Genomic DNA, 22,880 nt, shown 5'->3' with positions numbered 1-22,880 from the left:
AGGTGTCTATCATTATTGGTACTGGCATTAAAGGTGTGTGTTACCATAGCCTAGTCTGTATGGCTGACCAGTGGGGCTGTTTTACTCTCAGATCTTCAGGCAGTCTTTATTTATTAAAATACAATCGAAATGCCACTACAGTGTCCCAGATTTCCTTGGATATTTTGTATTAAGAATTTGTTGGATTTGATATTTTCTTTGACCAATTCATCAATTTCCTCTACCGTATCTTTAACTCCTGAGAATCTCTCTTCCATCCCTTGTGTTCTGTCTGGTTATGTTTGCATCTGATTGTTTACCCAGATTTTTCCATTCCCAGATTTCCCTTGGTTTGTGTTTTCTTTATTGCCTCTATTTCAGTTTTTAAGTCTTGAACCATTTCATCCACCTGTTTGATTGCTTTTACTTGGTTTTCTTTAAGGGATTTGTTATCCCTTCCAATTTTTTGTTTGTATTTTATTCCATTTCCTTAAGGGGGTTATTCATTTCCTCTTTAAGGGCCTCAATCATCTTTATAAAATTATTTTTAGTGTTGTTTTCTCCTGCTTCATCTGCGTTGGGTGTTCAGGTTTTCTCGCCATAGACCCACTAGTTTCTGGTGGTATTGCTCCTTGTGTTGTTTAGTGTCTTCTTACCTTGTACCCATCTCTTCCCCCAGTCGGCCTGTGTTTCAGGGAGGGTCCCTCCTCCTTCAGTTGGTGTGGCTGGGCTGTGGCTCCGTCGAGCAGTCCTTCAGGTTCGGGTAGGGCTCAGCCTCTGGTTTTTGCTCCTCCAGGTGTAGATGGGCTCAAGGCTCAGATGACCTCTCCTCTTGGTGTAGGCAGGGCCACAGTGCTGGTGGTCAGCCCTCCAGGAGCATCTCAGGTGATTATGGCTTAGGTGTAGGTGGGGCTGAGGCTGAGGCTCTGAAGGTCGGATAGCTTCTGGAGACCTCTGCTGTCGCCACGCCTCGTGGTGGGTGGTAAAGCTTGCAGTGATATTCCATTTGTATCTTAATACATAAAGCTTGCCCGAAGATCAGAGTAAAACAGCCGCACTCATGTTCTACTGACCAGGCAGTGGTGACACACACCTTTAATCCCAGTAACCACACTAGTTGCCATAGAAACCAGGCAGCAGTGGTGCACACCTTTAATCCCAGCACTAGAGAGGAATATAAAGTGGGAAGAGACAGCTCTCACACACAGTCTCATTCTGAGATTCCTGGAGGCAGGGTCACCATTTTGGACTGAGGTAGAGGTAAGAGTCAGTGGCTGGCTGTTTTGCTTTTCTCACCTTCAGGTTGAGCTCCAGGTCAAGCCTCTGGGTTTTTATTAATTGTGCTATAGATGCTGTCTCCCGGCACAGCCTGGGCCAGCAGCGACTCTTTTGTTATTTTTTTGAGACAGAGTTTTGATATGTAGCTCAGCTTAGCTTCTATCTTGTAATTCCCCTGCCTCAGTGCTGGGTTCACAAGCAGCAATAAGGCACAGCTCTCAAAAGGAATGAGTTAGACTGGTATGAGAAGACACTGCTGCCATGCTAAGCGAAGGAAGCCAGTTATGAACGTGATCATGTTTACTCTGTGCATATGCATGGAAAATGGGGACATCTATGCTTCTTGCTGTAGACAGTTATCACTTCTAAAGAATATATATGGCCATGCGTGGTGACACGTGCCTTTAATCTGAGAACTCAGGAGGCAGGGGCAGGTAGATCTCTCTGAGTTTGTGACCAACTTGGTCTAAGATTCCAAGTTTCAGGTAAATAGGGTTATGTAAATGAGATTCTATCAAAACAACAACACAGGTACCTGGGGCTACATTAAGTGAGGTTCTGTCAAAACAATAAAAGAAGAAAAGAAAGAAAGGAAGGAGGAAGGAAGGAAGGAGCAAGCAAGCAAATATAGCTAGGACCCCCTGGTGCTTAGGAGGTGGAGGCAGGAGGGCAGAATTTTAAGGTCACCCTCTGCTGCAGAGTGAGTTAGAGTTTGAGGCCAGACTGGGATACTTGAGGCCCTGTCTCAAAATTAAAGCATCAGAAAGTGGTTACATGGGGGCAGCAGTAGGCTAGAGAAGGCAAGGTCAGTGAGGCAGCCAGCCTTAGCCTTTTCAACACTCCGGCCGTATATGCCCCTCCCCTAACCTGGGCCCATTCCGGGGTAGGAGGGCAGCTTTCATTTTCTCTGAGTTCCCTGAGCTTTTCTCAGCTGCAACTCAACCCCCTCTCATAGGGGCAGATTCAGCCAGTAGCCACAGTGCTTGAAGCCCAGTCCGGCCTTGAACTCCTGATCCTCCTGCCTCTCTTAACAGTGTGCATTAAGAGCACTGCCTGCTCTTCCAAAGGTCCTGAATTCAATTCCCAGCAACCACATGGTGGCTCACAACCATCTGTAACGAGATCTGGTGCCCTCTTGAGGAAGAGACCTGGTCAGTCATCCTCATCAACTTAGACCATGAAACCCAATAGGGACAAGTTCAACAGAGCCACCATATACAGGCTGCCCATGCATGCTTCAGCATTGCCAGGGCATAAATTTTATTCATTCATTCATTCATTCATTCATTCACAGTGCTTAGGGCCCAGAATACACTTAGGGACCCACGAAAGTGTTTCAGTTTAAGATCTGAAGAAATGAAAGGAGCCAGAATGGTCACCTTCGTGCCCATGTGATCCAAACATTGTTGTCATTGTAGCCCAGGCTGGTCCCCAGCTCTCCGTGTAATTGATGATGTGAATGTCTCATCTTGCTTCTGTCTCCTGAGTGCTGGAATTATTGGCTTGTGCTATGTGTCACGTCCACTTTACCTGGCTTGTGCATGCCAGGCCCATGCTACTGACCAAACTCTCCTCAGCTCTTAAATTTTTCTTTTTTTCTTTTTAAAAATTAAAACTTAAAAATTTCTATGGGTATGAGTGTTTTGCTGCATGTATATCTGTGTATCACGCATGTGGCTGGTATGTTTAGAGGCCAGAAGAGGACATGGATCTTCCAGAACTGGAATTACACACTGTGTGGAGCTGATGAGGAACTTGAGTTACTATGTGACTGTGGGGAATTGAACTCAGGTCCCATGGATGAGCAGAATCCCCAACCACTGAACCATCTCTTCAGTTCCCCCTTTCTTTTCCTTTCTCTTCCTTTCTTAAAAAAATCATAATTTATTTAACTTTATTTTATGTGCAATGATGGGAAGGAACTGGATTTACGGACACTTATGAACCACCATGTGGGTACTGGGAATTGAACTCAGGTCCTCTGGAAGAGCAGCCAGCGCTCTAAACCACCCAGCCATCCCCTCGTCCCCTTTCTTTCTTTCTTTCTTTCTTTCTTTCTTTCTTTCTTTCTTTTTTTTTCTTTCTTTCTTCCTTTCTTTCTTTCCTTCTTTCACTTTCTTTTCTTTTCTTCTCTTTTTCTTTCTTTTTTTTTTTGAGACAGGGTTTGTCCTGGAACTCACTCTGTAGACCAGGCTGGCCTCAAACTCACAGAGTCTAGCATGCTTCTGCTCACAAGTGCTGGGATTAAAGGTGTGCGCCACCATCACCCTGTTTCCCCTCTTTCTTTCTTTCTTTTTTTAAATATTTATTTATTTGCTCATTATGTATACAGTATTCTTTCTTCAGTCCAGAAGAGGGCACCAGGCCTCATTACAGATGGTTGTGAGCCACCATGTGGTTGCTGGGAATTGAACTCAGGACCTTTGGAAGAGCAGGCAATGCTCTTAACCTCTGAGCCATCTCTCCAGCCCCTCCCCCCTCTTTCTTTTTTTGAGACAGGGTCTCACTATGTAGCCCTGGCTGGCCTGAAACTTGCTGTGTAGACCAGGCTGCCTCCGCCTTGGGACGAGTCAAAGTCACCTTCTATTCCTATCACCACCTCAACCTGCCGTCTTTGTTTCCCAGGCCCTTGGACCTTCCCGCGGTTTGGCTAACGCTGAGGAGCTGCGTGTGAAGCTGCATGTGACATGTCCTCCAATCTTTCCATCAATGGGGTTAGCTGTCACTGAATGAGGCCCTTCCTGACTCCTTTACTAGCACATCCTGGGTCTTGCTTACATTTGGAGTGGGAGTCCATGGGGGAAGGGCCCGTCTCACACCTACACACACTTCACTGGCTAGAGGATGCTTGCAGATAAGTGACGGTGGCCGTACTAGGACAATGTAGCTCTTCCCAACCTGTTTCAGCCAGAACAGAGAGAGTGGAGCCCGATACAACGTCCTCGACAAATACCATAAAACCTTTATTTCCACTGGGTCCGCAAGTCTTTCTTCCCTTCCCCCACCCTGGATCATAGCTTGACCAGTTCCTCTTCCGTTGGCTAGACCACCCCTGACTGTCTCCCAGGGAATGCGGGACATCTCCTGCAAAGTGCAGTTGCGTGGACCACGGCCCCCTCATGTGGTGACAACTTGCTCCTGAAGCCCTCCCAAGCCTTGCTGGACATTTCTATTTTCTTCCAGGCAGAACAGTGGGGTCCAAGCTGATTGTAGTAGGGTTGGCACTCTCACGTCAGCTCCACACCGGGCGCTTGTACAAGGACAGCTGGTGGCATTAGTCTTCCAGTCTTCTGCACACCATCCCTGATCCCTCAGCCTTGCTAGGACTCCAACTAGCCTTATCTGGGATTTGGTCCCAGAGCTGCCAAACACCTTGTCAAGTGACCTTGGGCAAACACCTATCCAGCTTCTACTGAAAAACAAACACTTGGTCTACCATAGTTCAGGGCTGCGAGGTGCTGCCCTCAGAGTCCCATGCTGTTTTTTGTTGCTTTCGAGACAAGATTGAACTCTGTAGCTCAGGCTGGCCTTGGATTGACAATGTGTTAGTCTCTAAGTACCAAGATTGCAAGCCTGTACCTTCATGTCTAGTTCTTGCCTTGCTTTTTATCTCCCTGTATATGGGTTAGAACAAAGGGGCCAAGGCCTTAAGCCTTGAGACTCACCGATGCCTGAGCCCATGAACTTCTTTCAACACTAACAGCCCAGGATTCTCAATGTGGTCTCCCATCTTGCTAACTGACTTTCTGGAGGCCAGCCAGCCAGAATGGTCAGAGCGGATCAGGAAACAGCAAGGCTGGCAGTGCATGGTCTAGTGTTGCTGTGTGACGGATGGAGCCCTGGTTCAGCACCAAAGATGGGGCCTTAGCCCCGGCTTGAGCCACCTGCTAGTGTGTGACTTCAGAAAGGGCCCTCTACTCTGTTTCTGCTCTCCTCTCCTGGCCTTCCTTCTCTCCTGTTTTCTGTGGTGCTAGGGAGTTTCCCAGGGCCTTTCCCTGAACTATATCCCAGCTCAGTCTCAGTCTTCTTATTGATCCAATGGGGGCTCCTTTCCAGCGTGGCTCCTTCCCTGTCTCTTCCATGGATAACTGTGCAAACGCTGTGGGATAAAGGCACTCTGTGTAAGTCAGAACGATTTGGCACTAGGGAGTGCCAACAACTGAGGGTGGTCTCTGTACTTCCAGTCCCTCTGCAGGATGAACTTTCAGTGGCTTTAAATGGCTTTAAAGGCCATTGTCTCTGGAGGATGAGAAAAGCCTTGGGCCAAGAAGTATGTGACCTGCTGGTCTCTTCCACTGGAGGAAATAAAATGGCCCCAGTGTTGTTGCAAGAAGAAGGTCCTGCCTTGATGGCCACTGAGCTTAGAAATCCACCTTCCAGGCCTCCAGAGCAGCCGGGGAGAAGGCATCCAGACGGCTGGCGACACCACTTCCTGAGGGGGCTTGTTGAATTTGCAATGGGGTTGATCCCAGGCCTAAACAAATAGCCAGAGCTGGCGGGGGTCACTGGGGTTACAGGGGGCCATGGCTGGCTTTTTGTCCTGGGTTATCAGGCAGGTGCCCGATCCTGAGTTTCTGATGAGCTGATCCTAGAAGGCAACACAGTGGAGGGTCAACCTGGGGACCACGAGACAAGGGCAGCTGACAAAAGGCAACACAGTGGAGGGTGAACCCGAGGACCACGAGACAAGGGCAGCTCACAAAAGGCAAAGGAAACCAGGTAAGATACAAAGAGGACTGCCAGGTCCTTCCCAAAGATCCACGCGCCACGCCAGCCTGAAGGCTGTCACAGAAGACTACAGGACCATGGCTGATAGAATAAACAAAACAAACCCTTTCAGGGCCTCCCTTTCTCCAGGGTGGCCAGGTTCAAAAACTTGGGGTCATAGCTGCCTTCCCCCTTTTTCTGTTTCTGGCCGAAACTTTGGCTCTGTCCTTTCTGGTAGCTTCATGGTTAGGCCATTCTTTATTTCTGAGCAGCTGACCGCAGTGAGTGGCGCTCAGGCTTGGTGATGAGAGTGGCTACTGCCCACGTCACGCGGTGTAGTGGGAGGGACAGACCCTGGACTCCCAGACAGACTCAGGGAGGCCTGAAGCTTGGGCCAGACAAGCTTGTTGAATTTCATCTGGCTACCTGGTAGAAATGCGGACATTGTCCTTTGGGACGGAGCCCCTAAACGATTGAGAGAGACGTTGCCTATGCATTGCTTAGTGCCCAGCACGAGAGGCAGGGGAGCACCTGTTTGGATTCAGCCTTAAAATGTGCCACGGCAGGAGAGCCCAGACCATCATCTCTGCTCTTTTTATAATTAGCCGGAACCAGACATTGGCCGACTCCACAGCCACTGTGTATTCCACCCAGACGAAGAAGAAGATGAGGGAGAAGAGGGCAGATGATGCTCTGGACTCACGCCCCGAGCTTTCTGGGCCACTGACTTACCTGAGTCAACTCCCATTCCTCATCCTTGGGCACTTGGCTGTTTTTGCCAGTGAACTGACAGCTCCTGAGGCCCAGCGTGCTAGCGCTGGCGTGTAGACACAGCTGCTTCCCAATGTTGTGACGAAGGTCCCTCTGGGATGTGTACTCAAAGTACTGGAAGTCAAGACAAAGATGTTCTCTGGGGCAGGTGGGCAGCTTCCCTGCTACCTCCCGAAGCCACTTGTCCTACAGCACCAACTAGAGGACTTTCTAGGGAGGACGTGGAAATGCGCTGCGGCTTTCAGAGATTTGTGCCGCTGCAGTGATCGCTGCCACACGTTATACTGGGTTGACAGAGCATAGAACTATAAATTATCTGCACCATAATTGAACTATAAATTAAAATTTACCTGAGCCTTATACATATCAGCGCCACCTATGCAGTCATATGCTGGAACACTAGCCCTACCTTTTGGGAGAGACATGGATTCTTGTTTTGTAACCAAGGCTGGTTTAGATTTCTGTCATGTAGACCAGGATGGTCTCAAACTCATGACCAGCCTTCCAACTACTAGAACATTGTGCCATCCAGCCCATGGCATATGCCATCACAGTCACCTGCTAGTTCTAGGTTGGCTAAAATGGCTTTGCTTGCCTCTGCACATCTCCGCAGTCAGTTCCGGCTACCCCTTCATCTTGTGTCAGTTCTGCTTTAAATACTTTTTGTGTACCAGATCTGGGTACCGGATATCTGAGGGACGGGATAGAAGCGTGCTGGCTGGTTTTGTTACCTAGAAACAAACTAGGGTCATCTGGAAGAAGAATCTCAACTGAGAAAATGCCATCATCAGATTGGCAAGGACGCAGGGCATTTTTGGTTAATGAGAAGGCCCAGCCCACTGTGGGAGGTGGCGCTCCTTGGCAGGCGGTCCTGGTAGGGAGGAAGTCGACTGAACATGAGCCTGGAGGGCAAGCCAGCTAGCACTGTTTCTCTGTGGCCTTTGCTTCAGTCCCTGTCTCCACATTATTGCCCTGCTCCCTTCAGTGATAGACTGTGATGTAGAAGTGTAACAAAAAAACAAACCTGTCAGCACACGTCTTTAATCCCAGCACTCAGGAGGCAGAGGCAGGCGGCCAGCCTGGTCTACATAGTAAGTGCCAGGACAGCCAGGTGAGCCCCTGCGGGGAGCCCCTGTGTCTAAAAACTCTTTCCTCTTTGTGTTTTAACACAGCAACAGAACACAAACTAAGGCAGAGGTTTACAAGTTACCCTCAGGGATGTGCCAGGGCACTGGGGCATGGGGACATTTCCAGGGTGTCGGTAGGTTTGGCGGTCACTACTAGAGGTCACTACTAGAGGTGGCCAGGAGGGCATTAAGGATAAAAGCTGAGTATAGGTGTAAGTGAAAGCGAGTGCCCAGCAACTCTCCACAGCCCTCAGCAGCTGGTCTCAGCCACAGCCCTCTCTGTCGGCAGCATCCCCTCATCCTCTAGTGCCCAGCACGATGCCAGCCGTGTGGCCCGCTTCGTCTGTTTGCAGCATGCTTTCCCATTCAGCCTGGCTGCTTCCTGCTGCAGGGGTGACTCCTCCCTCCGCATGGCCTCTGTTGTAGGCCTCAGAAAAGGACTATTCAGAATACAGAAAGGGGGCCCATGGAAAGAGGAGGTGCCTCAGAGATGGGCTCCCGTTGGGTCTACCCAGGGCGAACATGTTTTATCTACCTGATTGCCGCCAAGGTTGTGGCAGACATACATGATGAGAGGCTTCCCTCCACGGTTGTTCTCACCCACATCCAAACACTGGTTGGTGCCGAGATTCTTGATCTGCACAAAGGTGAGCATGGGGAAGCAGGATAGCTCAGCTGGGTATGGGCAGAGAGCTCAGCTGGGTATGGACAGATAGCTCAGCTGGGTATGGGCAGATAGCTCAGCTGGGTATGGGCAGGATAGCTCAGCTGGGTGTGGGCAGGATAGCTCAGCTGGGTGTGGGCAGGATAGCTCAGCTGGGTATGGGTAGATAGCTCAGCTGGGTATGGGCAGATAGCTCAGCTGGGTATGGGCAGGATAGCTCAGCTGGGTATGGGCAGATAGCTCAGCTGGGTATGGACAGGATAGCTCAGCTGGGTATGGGCAGATAGCTCAGCTGGGTATGGGCAGATAGCTCAGCTGGGTATGGGTAGATAGCTCAGCTGGGTATGGGCAGATAGCTCAGCTGGGTATGGGCAGGATAGCTCAGCTGGGTATGGGCAGGATAGCTCAGCTGGGTACGGGCAGATAGCTCAGCCGGGTATGGGCACGGCTGGAATGGCCTTTCCACCCTGGGCATGAACCAGATGCTTGGAGCTAATAGCAAAGTGTGACAGAGGAGCCCCAAGGATGGGCAGGGCAGGGCTGTATGCCCTTTGTAGGGAAAGATGAGCAGGCCCTTAGGATGCCAGGCCCTGAGAGGTCCTCAGCACACAGGAGATACCCTCATCATCACCTGGGACTTGTCCACGTCCAGATGGAAACAGTGCGCATGGGGCCCAGTGATGCGTATTAACACACCCTCCTGGGTATTCTCCCAGACTCAGCCCTTGAGAATCACTCCTCACCTCACAGATTTCCCCCTTTATCAGGTTTTTAACTATTGGAGGACGCCCCCAGTTGTATCCCCCATCCTCTTGACTTGGCTGCTCCTGGGCTATGTGGTCTTAACTTCTTTTGGGGTACCATGGTGGTGGGTGAGCTAACTCACGGCTCCATAGAAGGTGGGGTTCAGGTCAGGGACAAACATCTCCGGGTAGACATTGTGCAGGTACCAGGAAAAGTTGTGGCAGTGTAGCTGCTCCCTCAGCTGCAGTCGCTCCGAAATGTCACCGAAATTATTCTGTCAACCAAGTCAGTCCCCTAAAAGGTGAGTGAGTGGCACAGCCAGTCTTCCTGTCGGCGTTGAGCAGCCCAGACAACATGGAACGCTGACGCCACTCTCCCCTGCTCATCATGGCTACAGGCTCAGCCTCACATCTAATACCTAACCTCTTGCCTTACCTTGGGGACCTCATTACCTCACAACACCCCCTCGCGTCCTGTGATTCCCCAGTCAGCCTGTCAGAGCCATTCCTCCAGTGATGGGTTCTCCTTCCTATCTCTTTCCTTCCTCTCCTTCCCCTCTGAGCGATGCTGGGACACTTCCCCTCCCTGGAGGCACAACCAAGGCTCCCCCAGCCCTCTAGCTTCGGAGCCCTGTGTTCACTGGGCTAGCTTATAGAGTTCTGAGGAATGAAGGGAGGCAGGAGGGTAGAGACGGGATGGCCCTGCCAATGGGCAGCAGACTCTCACCAGGCACCGGACATCTTACCTCCTGGACCATCTTTGCTGCCTGCAGATTTCTCCTGTAGAAAAGCTTCTTGTAGCTGTCCATCCAGACCTCAGCCAGGCGCACCTGATTGCGTGCAATGACACTGGTGCCCTTGGGGAAGGTATGGGGACTCTTGGTACGGAACACGTGGCCCACCACAGAGCAGGGGATGATCTCCAGCTGGCCTCCACACTGCCATACCTGACACAAAAGAACAGGAGGTTCTTTTGGGGCCTTCAGGAGGTTGGATGAAAGTCCCTCCAAGCAGTTCTGTTCAGTCCCCAGAACACCAGAGCCCAGGTCCTAGGATGGAAGTATATGTTCCCTTTTCATCCCTGAAGAAAGAGACATTGGTGGGCTTCCGCCCAGGGCTCAGCTACCCGTGTCCAGGCTGTCTGTGCTGCTTGCTCTGGGTTAGTGGATGTGTGTGCAGTCCTGAGTCACCAGGGCTCATGCCAGAGAAGAGACGATCGGTTACTTCTGTGCTATGGCTTACTCTCAGCTCTGGGGCTCTCGGCTCCTTTCCCAGGGGTTACAGAACAGCTGGCCTCCCCTACACCAGAGCACCTGTCAGTGGCCCATGGCCACTGGGCCTTGAGCATGCCAGCTTCCCAGGAGAGATCCTGAATCTGGGTCAGAGCTCACCAAAAGTGAGAACCAGATACTGACTGGCAGCCCTTCTCTATGCTAGCTGCTGGCTGGAGACATCTCTCCACCGGGCTCTTTGGGTCTTGTTTTGGGAGGCACCTGCTATTCACTTATATATGGCAGCAACAGAAATCCATGGCCGCAGCTACAGTAACCTCGGAGGGCAATTATGTGCCTGATATATGCCAGGTACCGAGATGACTCCATTAATGAGCTCATTTTCCTACTAATTACTTTCTCACTAGCGGGTTTCAGAGGCAATCCTTCCTAATCTGTCTGGATTTGCCTCATTCTCAGAATTCCTCAGAGTTCTGTCTTCATCAGAACCAGGTCCCACCTCTTGTCTCTCTTAGGAAGAGCTTGTTGAAAACCCAAAGGCCCCCAGGGCAGGTGTCCTTTGACTGGGGAGAAGAGCCTGATTTTTACAAACTGGCTCCTGGCCCGTTCTCACCTTCACTGAGACCATTCCCACATTCTTCATAGAACAGTTGGTACCTGAGTTCAGTCCTTACTGCTCCCACAATCCCTTCCCTCTTAGAAGTTCTGCCCTGGGATTTGGTTCAAGCTATCGGACTCAGCTCCAGAGTCCTATTGCCCTCACCGGGAGCCAGGGCAGGAAGCAGACACCCTTTCAAGTCCAGTTCCAACATGACATCCTCGAAGCTACCAATGCCTGATAGATAGCTTGTCCCCCCCCCCCACTCATGTTGAGGCTTCCCCTTCGAAGCTCTCTCCATTCTCACCCGGAAGGACATTTCCACATTCTCCCCTCCCCAGATCTCCATCTGGCTGTCGTAGGTTCCGATGTGCTCAAAGTAGGCCTTGGAGATGGAGAAGAGGCCACCAGCAAACGTCGGGGATCTGGAGAGGCAGGGAGAGGCACAGACCCAAGTAAAGACCGGGCCAGTGCAGCAAGGTGATGTCACAGGAGTCCAGGGAAGTGGGGGATTCCCCGGACCTGCTCTTGTCTCCCTGATGCCACAGTCACATTCTAGAAAGAATTTCAGTTGAGGAAACCATCATGCTTGGACTGGGTTCTTGTCACTACTTCTGTCTTCTTTAAGGGGTCCTAAGGCAGCCCAAGTAGCCCCAGGCTGCTCCGAGAGCCCAGAGCTCCAGATGAAGCATTGAGGCGAACCTGCTCTTGACGATGCCTGAGAGCTGCCCAGACTGGGGCAATCACGGACAAACTGGCCATGAGGATAAAGGTCACTCAGAAACATCACTGTAGACTCATCTCAACAGATAGCCTTTGGAAAATGCCTGTATATCCTGGCCTACTTCCTGGGACCCTGTGTCCCTTAGCTCCCCCTTCAGTCATCTCTGGGAGAACAAGGATGAGTACCAGTGTTGACGGACCACCATCCAAAGTGTTTCTAGCAAGCCACGTGTGCTGCCAGGGCACCTGAACCCAGTAGCACATTCATTCCTCAAACACTGGAGTTTTGTACTCCTGCTGGACTGTCTTACAGAGGCCCTCGAGCTAGGGCGTTAGTGAGGGGTGGGGGCCAGGTGCCCTGCCCGTGCTGCTGTGTGCCTGGTCCCGGCCTGGGCGGAGTACGGGTTTGTTGTTATACATGCCAAACAAAGGCTCCTATGAGACAAACAGAGTCAGCAGGGACTGTAGATTTCTTCCTCTGTCTTCTCTTTCCCCTCTTCTTTTTGTTTTTTGTTTCTCAAGATGAGAAGTCTTACTCTATAGTCCAGGCTCTCCTGGAACTTTGTGGCTCAGGCTAGTCTAAAATCCATAATGATCTGGGCAGGGAAAACAACGGTTCAGATGGCTCAGCAGTGAAAGTGTTACATGAGTGTGAGGGCCTGAGTTCAGATCCTGAAACCCTGGGTAATGCAGGTGGACATGACAACCTGCCTGCTACTCGGTCTCAGAGACAGGATCCCAGGGCAAGCTGGCTAGTGATCCCAGCTGTGTTGGGGAGTTCTAGGATTAACCGGGAGACAGTGCCTCAACGAACGAGGTGGAAGGTCACTTAAGGATGAGTCCCAACACCATCCCTGGAAACATGAACACACAAACAGAAGCACTCACCTGCACATGTGCCCACAACACATGCAAAAACATGTGCACATGTGCACCTGTACACACATCTGCACACATGCACACAGACAGCACAAAAAGAAGAAAAAGTCCTGCAGTCTGTAGAGGCTGGGCACGCAGGGAGCGAGAGGCAAGCCTCCATAAGCTTTAAGCACGTTAGCTGTAGATACCTAGCCTGTTTGCTGTCAGGACCGCATATCAGATATTACATTGCGATTCATAACAGTAGCAAAATTACAGCCGTGAAGTAGCAGCAAAAAGAATGCTATGGTTGGGGTCACCACGACATGAGAAACTGCATTAAAGGGTTTAATGCAGTTTAAAGGTTTAGGAAGGTTGAGAATTAGTGCTCTATGGTAAAACATGATTTTTACTTTTTCTTCATAGGCTCTCTTCAAGGCAGGCCTGGAGCTGGCTAGCCAAGGATAACTTGAATGTCTGGTATTGTTTTCCCTTCCGAAGGTGGGGTTTCAGATGTGCACGACCAGGCTCAGTTTGGTTTTCACATTTTGAAGCAACTATAAAAAAACCCCAAATCTACACCCCCCAATAAAAGAACACCAATAGGCTATCTGTGGGTGGCTGGCGGAGTTAGACAGTTCTGTGTCTCCTTAGTGAAAAGTACATGGCAGTTGAAGCCTCAAACTGATGCACACAGCCTGCATTTGTTCCTTTTCCCTCACCCCACCCTGCCCTGCTTCAGACTGAACCTAGGCCTCTGTACACGCTGGGCAAGAGCTCTCCCACTGAGTGCTGACGCATGTCGCAGCGCCTTAGACATTTTAGCTTTCAGACAAAGTCTCACTGGATTTCAAAGGCTGGATCTGAACACACTGTAGCCCAGACAGTCCTTGAATTTGTGATCCTCTTGTCTCAGTGTCCTGAGGGGTAGTTTGAGCTCAATACAGGCTAACATTCTCTCAGGAGGAAACCACAATTGAGAAAATGCCTCCATAACACCAAACTGTTGTTGAGCCTAGGGCATTTTCTTAGTTAGTGTATAATGGAGGAGGGCTATTGTGGTACAGTCCATTTTGGGTAGTGCCATCCCTGGGCTGGCGGGCCTGTGTTCTAGAAGAAAAAAAGCAGGGCAAGCTATGGGGAGCTAGCCAGTAAGCAGCACCCCTCCATGGTCTCTGCATCAGCTCCTGCCTCCAGGTTCCTGCCCTGTTTGCGATCCTGCCCTGGTTTCCTTCTATGATGGACTAGGATGTAGAAGCGTAAGCCACACAAATTCTTTCCTCTCCACCTTGGTTTTGGACATGGTATTTCATTGCAGCAATAGCACCCCTGACTAAGACAGTGTACAAGCATGCATCGCTGGGTCCAGCACCTATTTTCTTTCTCTGAGTCTTTCCTGAGACAGTAACCTGGGAGCCCATGCCACAACTACCTATTGCAGTGATTGTTCAGCAATGACCTCCATACAGCGTCCCTCACCTGCTCTGCAAGCAGAGGCCCTGGCCTCCTAGATATAGGGAACAAAGAGTGAGGTGAAGGTGAACAGGCTGGCAGGAGCAAGCTATCATGGTGTGGGGTGGTAGGGTCCATGCTGGGCACACAGGTCATCTACCCTGTGTTAGCCGCAGGATCTGAGGTTAGCTGCTTACCGTCTTGGCTTCGTAGTCTCACTTGTAAAACAGGCTAACCAAGGGATCTACCTCACAGGGACTGTGGCTTGATAAAGCACCTAGCAGATGTTGGTGTGGGATGGTACAGGTCCTAGGAGCTGAGTGAGCAGAGGCCAGGGTGGGGGCTTAGCAGGGCACAGTCCTTACTTGATGGGGTACGTCTCATCCTTGCGCCTCTGCTTCTCATGTGCAGGAAGCAATTCCCAGCCGAAGGTCAGACTCCAGTCAAAGTTGCCACGGCTGTGGGCTTTGCCTTTCTGTGAAGGTCTGGAGAACCGGAACGTGTTAAGGTCGATGGTGACGATGTCTGGGCTCGCCACCACTGTCTTATCTTCAGCGATTCGAGCCAGGAGGGGCTCCAGCCAGCCGTGGAAGCACTCACCTGCAGACCCAGACCAGAAGGTGCAGGTCAGGGGCCCAGCCATAGATGAACCCTCTACCCTCAGAGGAGGCCCAGGATGGGGGACACATAGAATCCCCGAAGCCTCTTCCTCCACTTCCTGAAAGGTGGATGTGGCTTTGGAAGGGGGACGGTAGGTTTTGGGGGAGCAACCTGGTCAGCACAAATCAGATGTGAACTACCATGGACCTGAAGACGGTGTCCTCAGGGTTTCCAGCCCCCGCCTGAGTGTCTGTCCTCCAGGGCATGTGCGTGTCAATGCCCAGCTCTTACTGTGGAGCTGACCTCCCCCAGGCTTCATGATCTTCTTTCTTTCTTGTCTCTCCTCCTGAGAGCTTTGCTACTCAGTCTCCACTGACTCAAACTCACTATACTGCGCACTAAGTGGACTGGCCTCGAACCTGCAGTGATCCCCCTGCCTCTGCCACCAAATGCTGAAATAACAGGCGCATGTCACCACGCCTAGACAGTTGTGACTTTAAATGAACGTAGGTTCTACGTTACTTTATTTTTTAGGTTTATTTATTTTACCTTATGTATCTGAGTGTTCTGTCTGCTTGTGTATCTGTGTCCCATATGTGTGCCTTGTGCCTGCGGGGTCAGAAAAGGGGATTTGATCCCCTAGAACTGGAGTTAAAGATGGTTGTGAGCCACTATGTGGGTGCTGGGATTAACACCCTGGTTCTCTGCAAGTGTTTTTAACCTCTAAGCCATTTGGGGCCCCCTATTTTACTTTATTTTAATGTTATCCTGTTAGATAAGTAAGGAAACTGAGGCAGAGCCAGACGGGAACTTGGGTTCCTGATACGAGTCTAGAGTTTTCTGGTTTCTATTGTTCTTTCAGGAAAAGTCAAGGGGGAGGCCTTTTAAACTCCTCATAGGCCTATAGAACAATCCCACACAGGAGCGTTCCTAGTGGGGACAGGGGTTTCTCTTAGACCCACACAAGGGAAGGGCAAATGGCCATCGGCGTCACTGCCAGCTGTCCTGAGTCACCAAGCCTCATGGTTATGTTCTCTCAGGAACCATGCCTGGAGTCAGTGTGAGGAAGGGACAAAAATGGAGGAGCACCCAAGCCTCTTTACTTCTGAAACAGGACAGGACAGCCCCAGCCCTTCCTCATCTGCCAGTGGTGAAGGGCAGGTATCTAGACCTCCACCAGGCGGGCATCTGCTACTCACAGTGGGCATCCAGGAACGTGAGCACCTCGGCCTGCGCCACGCTCGCTCCCAGCAGCCGGGCTGTAATGAGCCCTTTCCGCTCCGGCTGCCGCACCACCCTGACGATCTGCAGCTGTTGGACGTACTGCTCCAGCCTCTCCTTCAGGTATTCTGGAAGGGACAAGGCCACTGTTACCAGCTCCTCACTAATCCCCTGTGGGCACCATGCCCAGGTACTCCCAGGTCTTCAGCAGGTCTGAATGCCAACCCCTCCCACACACCTGAACAGATCCATTACACAGAATGCGAAGGCAGAGAGCAGAGACACGCAGGGAGGAAGGCCTGAGGCCTGTCATCAGGGTCCTGGTCATCCTGCCTCTGCCTCCCCTCTCCAGTGCTGGGCATGCCCAAGAAGAACACATACTTTTCATAAGAGAACACTATATATATATATAAAACTGTGAACCCCATGCCCACAGGCTTGCACAAGCTAGGCACTAACTACAGCAGGGAGCATGGCAGACAGGAGCCTGCGTCTGAAGAACAGACTGCCCGGGGGGGCAAGACAGATCAGACAATCACAGTGGGTGGTGGACAACCTGCCAGGGCAGGTGCAGGCCCAACAGGAGCCTGCAGAAGGGAGGACCCCTCTGCTAGAGCAGGAAGGACCCCTGTGCAGAGCAGCGGCTCCTCCTGAGGGAGCACGCTGCCTACTTCCTGTCAGCTGGGCTGCCCCTTCTGCTCCACGCACAGACCAAGCCTCGGGACTTCTCTTGGTGCTTCCCTTTGTGAGGAACCTGGAGAGGCTCTTTCTGGCTACAGTGTGCAGTGCTCCCTAAGAGCCCTGGGATTCCACCTAAAATTCACAGGACATCTAAACTCGTTTTATTTTGAAGGATTCCATCTTGAAACATCAATTATCTTTATATTTTAATGATTTTTGTTGATGAGTTTCACTGTCTTGTCTGCCTTGGAACTCACTATGTAGCCCAGGGTGACCTCAAACTCACAGACAGCTGCCTGCCTCTGCTTCTCGAGTGCTGGGATTAAGGATGTGTACCACCACCACTCCTGGCTTACTGTTCTGTTTTAAAAACAAAGGAAAAATGATTGTGTTTTTAAATTATGCGTGTGTGTGTGTGTGTGTGTGTGTGTGTGTGTGTGTGTGCACGTGCGTGCAGTGCTGTGTTGCAGGCCCAGAGGATGTCAGGTTTGCTGCAGCTGGAGTTAGAGGCAATTTATTGGGCTGTCACTGATAGCAAACACACCCACACCCACACCCACACACACACATACACCTGTCATGTGCCAGTCACTAAAGCAGGTGACATTGTGCCTGTTTACCCCAGGGTTAACAGATGGAAAGTCAAGACTGGGCGCCCAGGTCACCCCAGCAAACCCTGTGGTGGCACCGGGGTCCTAAGCAGCCTGTGTGTGAAGATTTATCTCCTCTAAGAGCTTTGAGGTCACCTACCAGGACTTAAGGGGTGTGAGTTTCGTGGGGTGAGGGTGTACCCTTAGTTATCCATGGTCTTCCTGCTTCCCCTGTGAGACCCCTCACTGCCGGGGAAAGCAGAGCCTCGGGGAAAGAAACTAAACTTTAAAAGTGACCTGGTTTTTCTTTTTCAGTCCTTCTGGTAGGCAAGTGTCCCTGACCCATTGCCCTTGCGAATGACACCCTCCAGGAAGTCACCTGAGAAGGGAGCTTGTCTTGTTTCAGAAATGGAGCCTCTTGTCTTTGGTGTCAGGACCTGGCTGTTCCAATTTAGTCTCACGTGGTGGCTTCAGCCCAGCAGTGACTTAGTGTCTGCAATGCACTGTCCAGGGGCAGGACACTGGATTGGACAGGGAGTGTCTATCACCACCACGGGACATGTGAGTCCCAGCCTGGCCACCACGGGACATGTGAGTCCCAGCCTGGCCACCACAGGACATGTGAGTCCCAGCCTGGCCACCAAGGGACATGTGAACCCTAGAGTGGCCACCACGGGACATGTGAGCCTCAGCCTGGCCACCATGGGACATGTAAGTCCCAGCCTGGCCACCATGGGACATGTGAGCGCCAGCTTGGCCCCTGCCAGGTGTTGCTCACAGGAAGGAGGAGCCCGACTGTGGTGTCACCTTCTTAGCAGCTCAGCTGAGGTCTCCAGAGACCCTGCTCAGCTCGGCTCATGGGAAGCTCATGGTAGAGATAACCACGGCAAGCCTCACAGGAAGTGGGTTGTGTGGTAAGACAGTGAGAGGCGCTAAGCTGTGACTTCCAGGGCCCTGTGCTCTAGAGTTCTCCCACGCCTTCCTTCCAGTCTCAGGGGCCCAGGCTGGGGGATCCTGGTTCTGGGCCTCAGGTCCTTGCAGGAAAGCCAGACAACTCCCCACATCATCCACTGTCTGTCCCACCTCTGGGATTACTGGACATAGAACCCAAGGCTGAGTCTAGAGACAGGCAGGCCAGCATGCGTTCTCATGTCCCGCAATGACAGTTTGTGACTTTATCACTCACCAGGATGAGAGTCCACAAGACAGAGGCAAACCCCTCTCCTCTGCCCCAGGCAGCCCACGGGTGACAATGCTTCTGTGGCTGACAGCTCCAAGGTTTTCCTCCAGCCCTGCAGAGCCCTGCACCTCAGTGCAAGTCTGCGCTCCCAGCCTCACCTCGTGACCTCCACACCAGCAACCAGCAACCCTTTAGCCACTCCGCCCTGGCGCCAAGCTGGGTTCTCCCTGCCTTTTCCCTTCTTTAACGCTCCATTGTCAACTCAACAGCAAGCTGATCCGTTCTTACCCCATAGCTGTCACCCCAGGTATCACAGTCAGCTGTCCTCTCAGCCACCCCTCCATACTTTCCCAGAATGTTCTAGATATGGAGCCACCTTAAGATACAGTTTCCTCGTTGGGTGAGGTGGTGCACGCCTTTAATCCCAGCACTCAGGAGGCAGAGGCAGGTAGATCTCTGAGTTTGAGGATAACCTGGTCTACAGAGCGAGTTCCAGGATAGTCAGGGCTACATGGAGAAGCTCTGGCTTGAAAAACAAAACAAAACAAAACAAAACAACACAACACACACACACACACACACAGTTTCCTTTCTCTCCTTATGTTCGATGATGATGGAGGCAGAGTTCACAGCCTCAAGCATGCTAGGTAAATGCTCTACCACTGAGCAACGCCCTAGCCCCAGATCTCCCCACCACTTTCTCTCCTGGGCCTCTAATCCAGGCTAGCCTCAAACTCTTCCTTTTTTTCTTTCATCTTCTGAGTTTCTAATTTAAAGAAATTTATTTGATGTGTATGGTGTTTCACCTGCATGTATGTCTGTACCATACGTATGTGTAGTGCCTATGGAGGTCAGAAGAGGGTGCTGGATCCCTAGAATTGGAGTGACAGACAGCAGTGACCCACAGGGTGGGTGCTGAGAACTGAACCTGGGTCCTCTGAGAGAGCAGCCAGTGCTCTTCAGTGTTACTTCATCTTTCCAGCCCTGGCATCTTTGAGGATGACCTTGAGTTTCTGATCCTCCTGTATTCACTTGCCACACGTTGGAATTACAGGCATGTGCCATCACGTTTGACTAATGCCATGCTGTGGGTTGAACACAGGACCTTGTGCATGCTAAGCAAACACTCACTAACTGTGTTATATTCCTGGCCTCCTCCTGCTCCTCAGCGCTATCTCTTAAAACTGTGAATCAGACGAACTTTGTTTTTTAAGATGTGGTGTCTCTGTGGGGTCTCTATGGACTCAGGCTCACAATTCTGCTGCTTTAATCTACTACAATCAGATAATTTTACTAACACTGTTTCAGAGGTGCATTAAAAACAAATCCAGAGCCAGTGAGGTGACTTAGTGAGTGGAGGTGCTTGCTATGAAGACCTGACAACCTGAGTTCAATTACTGGACCACAGAGTGGAAGGAGAGAACCAACTCCCCGACAAGTGCAAAGCCCCAGGTTCACTTCTCAGCACTGGGCGGGGTGGGGCACCCAAACCTAACAACAACAAATAAAAAATAAAAATAAAAAAAATCCACCACAGATTTATCATAATATAATCTGGCAATTTCACTTCTGGGTACAGATAAAAAAGAATTCAAAACAGGGACTGAAACAGATATTTGTACACCTGTTCATAGCAGGGTTAGTCATAACAGCCACTTGTAAAAGCAACATATGAATGCATAAGCAAAATGAGGTTTACCATTATCAGGGAATGTTAGTCAGCCTGATGCGTGTTCCACAGACCAGATCTTGAAAATACTGTGGAATGTGAAGGAAGCCAGCCCCCAAAGACAAATGTTGTGTATGCTATTCACCTATAGGAGGAGGTAGCCAGAGTGCTCAACCGCAATAGCCAGGAGGTGGGATGGGGGCACCAGGTGCTGGTGTGGACGGCACTGTGGTTTTAATGGGCAGAGGTGCAACATGGGAAGATGAAGGCCTGCAGACAGCAGTGGTGATGACTGCGTGACAGTTTGGATAGGTTTAGGGCCAAAGGACTGTGCACTTGAAAATGTCAATGATGGGGCCAGTGAGAGGGTTCAGAGGGTTGAAGCACGGTGCTGATGGCATGAATTTGATCTCCAGAAACCGTGTTAAAAAGAAGTCGGGTGTGGGGGCATGCATCTGCAATCCCAGACCTCCTACAGTGAGATGCAAGGCAGGAGAGTCAGAGAAGAAGAGAGAAGTGCCCAAAAGTTGTCCTCTGCCCTCCACACATGTACCATGACATGTGTGGACCTGTACTTAAACACATGCACACATGTACATCCACATACAATAATAATAATTTTTGACACAATTTCTCTATTTAGCCCTGGCTGGTAGCCTTGACTTGCTTTGAACTTGTTATGTAGACCAGGCTGGCCTCAAATTCACAGAGACTCAGTCCCAAGTGCTGGATTAAGGCAAGTGACATCATGCTTGGCTAAAAGAAATTTTTTTAAGAAGGGAAGGAAAAACATGGTCAAGATTGAGAGGCAGGAGCCTTGTCTATCATGCACAGGGACCTAGGCTTGATTCTCGGCTTGATCACACACACACACACACACACACACACACACACACACACACACACACACACACAAAAGACCTGTTCACAGATTTAAAAGAAAAAGATTAAATTCATATACTAAAATTAAAAGTAAGCAAAAGACGGCGATGCCAGCATGCCACACTGTGTGCGACTCACAAGACTCACTTGCCACTGCTTACATAGGCCTCGTGACTCACCCTTGTCACTTTTGTATCCGTATGTTTGGCTGCCTTGCCCACTTCCTTTTAGCCATGACAGCCTGCTTTCTCGCCAACGCACCACGCCCGAGGGCCCTTGTGCTGGCTGCTGCTTTGCGGGGACAGCCTGAGCGGCCTTCCCTGGCATCTCTGCTGAAGGGGCCCCTGACTCGGTAGCCTGGCACTGTTCCTTTTCTCTCTCCTACCCAAACTGCTTCATAGACTTGTTGTTATCTAAACTGATTTTCTGGGGGTTGGAGAGACGGCACAGAGTTAAGAGCCCTTGCTGCTCTGGCAGGGGGCACCCACTTCTGGTGGCTCACGGCTACCTGGAACTCGACCTCCAGGTCTCTGCTTGCCTCTGTGGGCTCTACACTCTTGTGCACATATCCGTATACAGACATGTTCACATATACATACATATAAATAAGATCTTATTTTCAAAAATACAAAATAAAGGTACTGGAGAGATAGGTCGGCAGTTAAGGGTTCTAGCTGCTCTTGCAGAGATCCTGGGTTTGGTTTCCGGGACCCACATGGTGGCTCACAACCATCCTTCACTCCAGGTCCAGGGATCCAATGCCCTTTTCTGGCCTCTCCGGGTACCAGAGACATACACGGTGCACTCATATACATGCAGACAAGGCACTCGTATACATAAAAAAGTCTAAAAAAGTAAATTAATTTTCTGTCTTTTCAACTAAAAAAGTTAAACAACTAGGTGGTGGTGGTGCAGACCTTTACAACACAAGGGGGCAGAGACAGGTGAATCTCTGTGAGTTCGAGGCCAGCCTGCTCTGCTAAGAGAGTTCCAGGACAGCCAGGGCTGTTACATAGAGAAACACTGTCTTGAAAAAACAATAAATAAAACAAAAAAATTAAACTCCAAGAAGACAGGGCAGTAAGGGGTGAAGTCTAGACTCTGATTCTGCCTCTTGGCAAGGAATTAAAAGTCCCCCAGCCTAGCACAGGGTCTCCTCCCCCAAGTATCAAATGCCCACATAATCAGGTCACGGGGCTGCTGTGGGGCACCTGGGTATGAGGACAGAGAGGAGGCACACTGTCCAGCAGAGAAGCAGGCCTTGTGTGTGTAACAGGAGCCAGTTAATCTGATCAAACAGTCAAACGTGTGGGAAATTTTCTCCTGTGTGGATAGACAGGCAGAGACTGCTGAGCCCACAGTTCTTCTGTTCCTACTGAATAGCACTCAGAGGCTTCCCGAAGTCTGAGAGGCCTCAGAGAGGGGTGTTTCTTACAGTATGTGCACTGCCGTGAGGGTTACATGTAGAGACATGGCAGCAGTGGATATTGTTGTGGGCAATGACATCTCACATACAGTCTCAAAGCAGGACTCGGAAAATGAAGAGGACCAGCCGGAGTTCTCAGGTGAGAAGTTAGAGACGACAGGCGTGGCCTTAAGAGCGAGTGTGTGTGGGTACTGGAGAGATGGCCCAGTGGTTAGGAATTCTGGATACTCTTACAGAGGACCTGTGTCCAATTCCCAGCATCCACACGGAGACTCACAACTATCTGTAACTTCAGTTCTGGGGAATCCTATGGCCTCCAAAGACATCAGGTGTACACATGGTACACAGACCTACATGCAGGCAAGGCTCTCATACGCAGAAGGGAAACAAAACAAAACAAAAGAATGAGCCCAGGCCAAACTGGAGGTGGCAGAGAGAACACATGGCACAGCCATGTCTGATGGGGATGGCAGAAGTCATAAAGCCTGCACAGTTGGTG

The 22,880-nt window shown here is 50.6% G+C and overlaps 1 protein-coding gene across 2 annotated transcripts in view; it reads right to left on the bottom strand.

Annotated features, from left to right (window-relative positions):
* Positions 1 to 4,199: 4,199 nt before the first annotated feature.
* Galnt6 (polypeptide N-acetylgalactosaminyltransferase 6) overlaps positions 4,200 to 22,880 on the bottom strand; it is a 39,784-nt gene continuing 21,103 nt past the window's right edge. For both annotated transcript variants that reach the window (XM_087899294.1, XM_087899295.1), the window contains exons 5-12: positions 15,932 to 16,081; positions 14,498 to 14,732; positions 11,407 to 11,524; positions 10,016 to 10,216; positions 9,413 to 9,544; positions 8,398 to 8,499; positions 6,697 to 6,849; positions 4,200 to 5,845 (exon numbers count right to left, since the gene is read on the bottom strand). In XM_087899294.1, the coding sequence (XP_087755420.1) occupies positions 5,732 to 5,845; positions 6,697 to 6,849; positions 8,398 to 8,499; positions 9,413 to 9,544; positions 10,016 to 10,216; positions 11,407 to 11,524; positions 14,498 to 14,732; positions 15,932 to 16,081 (1,205 nt within the window). In that variant the 3' untranslated portion in view covers positions 4,200 to 5,731. The remainder of the gene's footprint in view (positions 5,846 to 6,696; positions 6,850 to 8,397; positions 8,500 to 9,412; positions 9,545 to 10,015; positions 10,217 to 11,406; positions 11,525 to 14,497; positions 14,733 to 15,931; positions 16,082 to 22,880) is intronic.

Source organism: Myodes glareolus, chromosome 19, assembly GCF_982192425.1.
Source record: "Myodes glareolus chromosome 19, mMyoGla1.1, whole genome shotgun sequence".
NCBI lineage: Eukaryota > Metazoa > Chordata > Mammalia > Rodentia > Cricetidae > Myodes > Myodes glareolus.
This window is presented reverse-complemented; position numbering and strand designations above follow the sequence as displayed.